At 43.9% G+C, this 7,057-nt stretch overlaps 1 protein-coding gene across 1 annotated transcript in view; it reads left to right on the forward strand.

Moving 5' to 3' along the window:
- Ccdc162p overlaps positions 1-7,057 on the forward strand; it is a 252,570-nt gene that overhangs the window by 120,293 nt on the left and 125,220 nt on the right. Inside the window, exons 20-21 of the mRNA XM_023722322.1 lie at positions 431-633; positions 4,908-5,063. Of these exons, the coding sequence (XP_023578090.1) occupies positions 431-633; positions 4,908-5,063 (359 nt within the window). The remainder of the gene's footprint in view (positions 1-430; positions 634-4,907; positions 5,064-7,057) is intronic.

A 7,057-nucleotide genomic window follows, 5' to 3' on the forward strand; every position in this document is an offset into this window, starting at 1 on the left:
TGAGCTATGAAAGGCTCAAGTCAACAACTTCTGCCGATAACCCACTACTATTGTGGACTGCTGGACTGTATTGGATTGTTTTGCTGAATTCACACACCCATAGTATTTAGAGGTCAATGGAATATTCATCTCTGACAAAACTAAACAAAAAAAAAGGGATACAAAGGAAGGACCAATTTGTATCTGTATATACAGAATAGTTAGGATAGATATACAGCTACTTTCACTTAATTCAATGAGAAGAAAGATTTGTACTAATAGTGTTTGGACAGGATATCCTGTCTGCATCTTGTACTATGGATAACCACTTAGAAGATAACAATGTACAATGTATTAATTATTGAAACTGTCTTATTAGTCAGTTTTGAAACTGTCTCATTGCTATTTGTTTCTCAATAAAATAAAATAAAAGTACTTTGTTTTCTTTCAGCTATTTTCACCTAAGGTGATGGGAGACCCCTTTCTCGTGGAGGAGATAGGCCAGCTTGCCCTCCAGGCTGCCGCGGATGAAGGGCAGAGGCAAGGCCACCACTCTCCTGTGCTGCTCCTGGAGACGTTTGCCCAGCTTCTGGAACTGCTGACCCTCCGCCACCGGCTGATGGAAATGAGCCTGGAGAGCGCACACCTAGCTAGGTCAGTGGGGGAACCGAGGCTCAGGCAGAACGTGAGCTTTGGGTGAGAATGGCCAGCCAGCCCCAGCATTCCAGCCAGCAGACCTCGCCCCTCTTTGCCCCCAGAGCAGCCAGAGCGAGCAGCTTTCTAGCTGGCCACCTTGCTCCTCCATTCTTTCTTCTGAGTCTCCCCAAGTGCCTCTCTGACTGCTCAACCACACGAGACCCTCCCGGTGTTATCTGGGTATCCTTTCCATTCAGTACATGTGTATCTGTTTAATTAGATGCTTGATTAGATGACAGCTTTCTAGCTGGGAGAAGTTTCCTGAATGCAAAGGTCCTGTGCATGCTGTTCACCATGATAGTCTATTACCTGGTGACTGTCCATTTGTGCTCTATCAAGGAACACTGGAGACTGGGTAATTCATCAAACACAGGGATTTATTTGGCACTGTTCTGAAGGCTGGTGAGTCCCAGGCTGAGGATCTCTCAAGGTCCTTGTTGCTGCATCCTCCCCTGGCAGAAGGCAGAAGAGCAACAGAGCATATTCTCGCATGGATATGCACAAGAGAAAGAGAAGAGAGAGGGAGAGGAAGGAGGCACCAGGGTGGCCAAACACGTGTCTTCTTCCAGAGCTAACTCCTGCAGTAACCAACCTACTTCCTTGACCATCACAGGGCCAAAGGAAGGACCTAGTCCCCTCCTAAAGCTCCCATTCTCAGCACTGTTGTACTAGCCAGGAAGTTCCAAGCACACAAGCTGTGCGGATATGTGGAAACTATATCCACATATAGTTTCCTGTGCCACACCTTGTACTCTAGGGATGTTGGTCCTCTTGACTATGATGAAGTTGAATGGGACAGGGCCTAGAGAAAAGAGGGGAAATGACAGCAGTCTCCAGGTCTGGCCGGGGTATAAGGGGTTTAGCAGGTAGGAGGAAAGGGAGCTAAAGAGTTAGGCTTCAGTTATAAGCCTGAGATGATGTAAAATATGAAAAGATCACATCCATATGCAGGAGGAATGTGGAGCTAGAGGTTTTGTTGCAGATGTGTATAAGTGTTATATTCTAGTCCCCTGAAATGTTCTGTGGACAGTCTATTTGTCCACACACTGTCAGCAAGAAGCTGCTGTGGCCAGAATCCCACCAGAGAATTTATGTGTGTATTTCATTTAATTCTCAGAGTATTCCAATGAGGTAGATACAAATACTTTATCAGCAAGAAAACAGAAGCTCATAACAGTTAAATAATAAAGGCTGGCCAGATAGCTCAGCAGACTAAAGCGCCTGCTTAGGCAGACACAGGGACTGGGGTTCGATCCCCAGAGTGCCAGGCCACCTCCCCCAGGGCACACTGAAATGGTGATTGAGACTGGGTGTGGTGATGCAGGCCTGTAATCCCAGTGCTTGGGAGGCTGAAGAACAGGACGATCACTACGAGTCCAATCTGTGTAATGATAAATACACAAAATAAATGAATAAATGTAAAATAATTAGAAAGAAGTACAAAGCAGATTTTGAACTCTGTCAAATTATTAGTCAAAATGCTTTTACCTCTCCAACCACGCTTCTCCATAATTATGATCTTTGCTTTCACAGAGGTCACAATTGAAAATTGCTCACAATACTGTACAATACTGATATTCTACTCATCTGAACAAAATAATGTGAAAGTACAAGAAAGGGATTACTTCATTCTTTCTAAGTAGATTGGAGAAAGCTTTATGTAAGAAGGACTATTTTAGGTTGAACTTCGACCTTATGTAATTACAAAATCTGTATGTTTAAGGACTAATCCCGAGTGCCTCAGAGTGTGATCTTATTTGACAGATTTTTTCAAGACCTAATCAAGTTAAACTGGAGATCTCGGGATGGACACTTATCCACTGTGAGCCAGGGCCTTGTAAGAGGAAATGTGATGGAATCTAGGGAGGGAAGGCCCTGTGAAAGCACAGGCAGAAGATAGCTACCAACAAGGCTGAGAGGGAGGAGGAGCCTGCTGCTCTGACACCTGCGTCTCAGGCTTCCATCCTCCAGAGTTGAGAGAGGACACATTTCTGCTGGTTAAGCCGAGTGTTTCTGTGTCCTCTGTCACAGCAGCCCTAGCAAGCGAATAGTGGTGTGAGATAAATTCAGCCTTAACACAACTACTTCTTAAAATGAGAAATGTGTTCGAGCAGGTTATGCGGGGAGGGAGAAAGCGGTGCAGACACCCAAGGCTGAGCTGTCAGGATGGCAGCGGCCACACACACTGCCAGCCACGGAAATGGGGGATTCGAGCTCAGAATTTGTCCCGAGCCAGCGGGTCAGTCAACGAAGGTTACCTGGGAGAGGAGCGGGGAATTGAGGAAGGGACAAAGGACAGGAGAAGCGAGAAATGGAGACAAGACAGGATTCTGATCAAGTCTCGTTTATTCAAAGGAAACTCTGGGTATATACAGTGGAGGCATAGGGAAATGACGTTGGCGGGTAAAAGGCGCGAGTAACTAGGCAACCGGTCTATGACAGGAAGTCCCACCTCTGGGGCATAGCAGGAGACTTATGGGAAATAGGTGGGGTAAGAAGAATTAGGAGCTTAGCTCAGCAGAGGTAGGGGAAGAGGAAGTCAGCGTCACTAATGACACTGATGCACCAAGAGGATTTTACAGGTCAGAGGCACTCAGGTGACCATTAAGGGATATGTGGCACAGAGTCATGATGTGGCAGATTCACAGGATTTAGGAAAAGACTCACTTGCAACAGTATTGGAGGCCCGGAGTTACTGTGCCTCCCACAAGAATTGAATCCGGGTGGCGAGGAGGTTTGTAGATTCTTAGGTGGTGGGTCTTAGTGGCTAGAATTAGATGGAGTCCTCAAAAAAGAGATGTCGTAGAAGAGAACTAGTAGTCTGGAGCCCCCCAAAACATCAGTATTTGAAAAGAAAGGGGAAAAAGTACTCAAGGCTGGGGGCTGGTGAGATGGCTCAGTGGTCTAAGGCACCTACTTAGAACAAGCTTAGCAAAGCACATGGACCACGGTTCAATCCCCCAGCACCACATGACAGCTAGCCCCACCCCCTGGTGGGCTGAGCTGGCCACACACACACACACACACACACACACACACACATAAATAAATAAATACATAAAATAATTTTTAAAAAAAGTACTCAAGGCTGAAAAAGTACTAAAGAGTGGTTGTATGAGAGGAGCACAGAGATCATGAATTCTTGAAGATATTTTTCAAGAAGTGGGCAGATTCCTGGTGCTGAAAAAAAATGGAATTTGGACAGAGTTTGGGAGGCTGAGGCAGGAAGATCAGTGCAAGTTTGAGGCCAGCTGAAGTACATAGTGAAACCCTGTCTCAAAAAGACAAAAAGGAGAGAGAGAAAGAGAGACAGAGAGACAGAGAGACAGAGACAGAGACAGAGAGAGAGACAGAGAGAGAAAAGAAAGAAAGAAAAAGAGAGAAAGAGAAAGAAAGAAAGAGAGAGAGAGAAAGAGAAAAAGAAAGAAAGAAAGAAAGAAAGAAAGAAAGAAAGAAAGAAAGAAAGAAAGAAAGAAAGAAAGAAAGAAAGAAAGCAAGCAAGCACATGGGCAGAGAAGCCAGTTATGAAGAACTCAGAAAGAAGATAGGAATGTTTCCTGAAGGGCAGTATAGGTGACCTCATGAGGGTTAATCAGGGAACCTGGCCAAGGTCCCCAACTGCCTGTGTGAGGGGTAGGGTGAAAGGTGATATAAAAAACAGACAAATTTAGAAATGTGTGGCAAGATGAGCAGAGACAATGGCACTGAACGGGCCAGCATTTACTGGCCATGCACACCAACAGAGGAATTATCGTGTGACTCGGGGGAGTGGTGACTAAGGAGGATCTTTATGCTGATGAGGACAGGACTGTGGCAGAGGTGGCAGGTCAAGAAGGAGTTGTCCTTTCCCCAAGGTAAAGCCCTGTTTTTATTATTACTGAGTTCTCCAGGAACCAGGATGTCTTTAGTTGTCGTCTTGCCCCCCCCCCAATCGCAGTCTAGGGAGGGGGACCATCAGGGCCTCTGGACCTTGGCCTCTATTTATAACTTGTGGTCCCCAATAAGGGCTCTGTGCATAGACGCCATGCTGAGGAAATGAGAGGCCCCAGCCCATCTCCAGCTGTCTTCCCACGTGTCACAGCAAGAGCAGAACACAGGCCTTGGTGGCTCGTTCGCCTCACATGGGACCTCGGCTTACTCTCATCTGACCTTTCCTTCCGTACTTAGGGTGTTCATTTGCCTACCACTTACTTTCATTTCAGAAGAAAACACTTGCTTTTTTTCTCTCTTAGGCTGTATAAGGAACTGGCTCAGGAGATGGGCTTTGAAGAGTTCCACTTGCATATGAGACCCATTTATTTTGAATTTGCATCACATAAAGACATGGTGGACCAGTCAGCTCCTGTCTTTATGACTTCCTTACTGGAGGACCGTAGTCAAGTAGACAGGTGAGCCCAGAGAGTCAAAGTGAAAAGGCTAAGGGAAAAAAGGAAATAATGGAAGAATATACAATCAGGAAAAATAATTCCGTGCACCACTGGAAGCACAAGTGCAATTGCATTTCTAAATTCTTTCACTTATGCTTGGTTGTCATGATGCCAGTGTTTTGTTTCATTTTGTTTTGCCTTTGTCTTGCAGTTCTAGGGATTGAAACCAAGACCTTCTCTCTGGGCTATATCTCCAGTCCATTTTATTTTTTATTTCAACACAGGGTCTTGCTAAGTCACTAAGTTGCCCAGGCTGGTTGGAACCTTCAGCCCTCCTGCCTTCAGCTGCCAGAGTGCTAGGATTGCAAGCATGTGTCACCGCACTTGGATTTACTTTTTCTTTCTCTTTCTCTTTCTCTTTCTCTTTCTCTTTCTCTTTCTCTTTCTCTTTCTCTTTCTCTTTCTCTTTCTCTTTTCCTTCCTTCCTTGCTTCCTTCCTTCCTTGCTTCTTTCCTTCCTTGCTTCCTTCCTTCCTTCCTTCCTTCCTTCCTTCCTTCCTTCCTTCCTTCCTTCCTTCCTTCCTGTAAAAAGACAGAAATAAGATCTCAGTTAAGGGAACAATTGAAATTAAAAATACTAAGTCACTGAGAAATGAAAGAACACATTCAGAAAACCTGGATAAGCCAGGTATGGTGGCACATGCCTATAATCCCAGCCCTCAGGAGGCTGAGGCAGGAGGATTGCCATGAGTTTGAGGCTAGGCTGAACTGCAAAGCGAGACCCTGTCTCAAAAAAGAAAAAGAAAAGAAAAGAAAAAAGAATGAAAGAGCGAAAGAAAGGGAAAAAGAGAAAGAAAAAGAAAACTGAAATGAAACCACAAGCTCAGTAGCTTTCTAGGCAGAGCACGTGCTTGCAGGTATAAAGGCATCTGGTGAGCAAGAGCTGTGGACCAAAAGGTTAAGCCTCTTTTCTCACTTTTCTTGAAACCAAGAAATCATTTTAGATTTTAGAGTGGCTTGGCTTCTGTGTGATCAAAACTCAGGTAAGGCTAGGTCTCCAGTTAGCTCTACCACCAAGCTACAACCCCTGGCCTTTTTAAACATTTTATTTAAATATTTTTGAATTTTAAGTTGTTTTTTGTTTTTTGGGGTTTTTTGTTGTTGTTGTTGCTTTTTTTTTTTTTTTTTTTTTTTTTAACACAGGGCCTTGCCATGCAGTTTAGACTGGTCTTCATCTCACTATGTAGCTCAGGCTGGTATCAAACTTGCTGCGATCCTCCTGTCTCAGTCTCCCCAGTGCTGGGATTGCAGGTGTGTGCCACATGTCCAGCTAAAATTTTATTCTAAAAGTTGTGTTAAGTTGTCCAGACTGTCCTCAAGCTTGCAATCTTTCTGTCTCAACCTTCTGGACAATTTGGATTGCAGGCATGTGTCACCACTTCTAGCTCAGAATGGTCAGCTCTCTTTCTTTCTACGTTTTATTTTTTATTAATACAAGTTTGTAGCACATAATGACTCCATTCCTTGGGGAAAGCTGGCACACATGCATAACACATCATTATTCTTTTTTTCAACTCCCTTCCCCTCCCCACACCTCTTCAGGATCTGCCCCTTTGCAAAACATCTGTTTTCCTTTTTCTTATTACCTATCATTTGTTTTTGCTCTTTATTTATATTTTGGGATTCTCGTACAAGACAAACCGTGCAATATTTAAGCTGATGGTATGATTTATTTCACTTAATATTATGATCTGGAAATACATCCATTTTCCTACAAATGGCTCAGATATATCATTCTTTATGGCAGAGTATATAAATATACCCCATTGTGTATAAATACTGTGTTATCTTTATCCATCCTTTGGTTGATGGGCATATAAGCTGCTTCAAAGTTTTAACTTTTGTAAATTGTATTGCTATAAATGTAAATGCCCATGTATCATTGTGTGGCGCTTTAACTCTCAAGAAGATCCTAGAGGGAATAGCTGGGTCAAATGGAATTTCTCTTCTTCTTCT

Source organism: Octodon degus, unplaced genomic scaffold, assembly GCF_000260255.1.
Source record: "Octodon degus isolate 3935 unplaced genomic scaffold, OctDeg1.0 scaffold00090, whole genome shotgun sequence".
Classification (NCBI taxonomy): Eukaryota; Metazoa; Chordata; class Mammalia; order Rodentia; family Octodontidae; genus Octodon; species Octodon degus.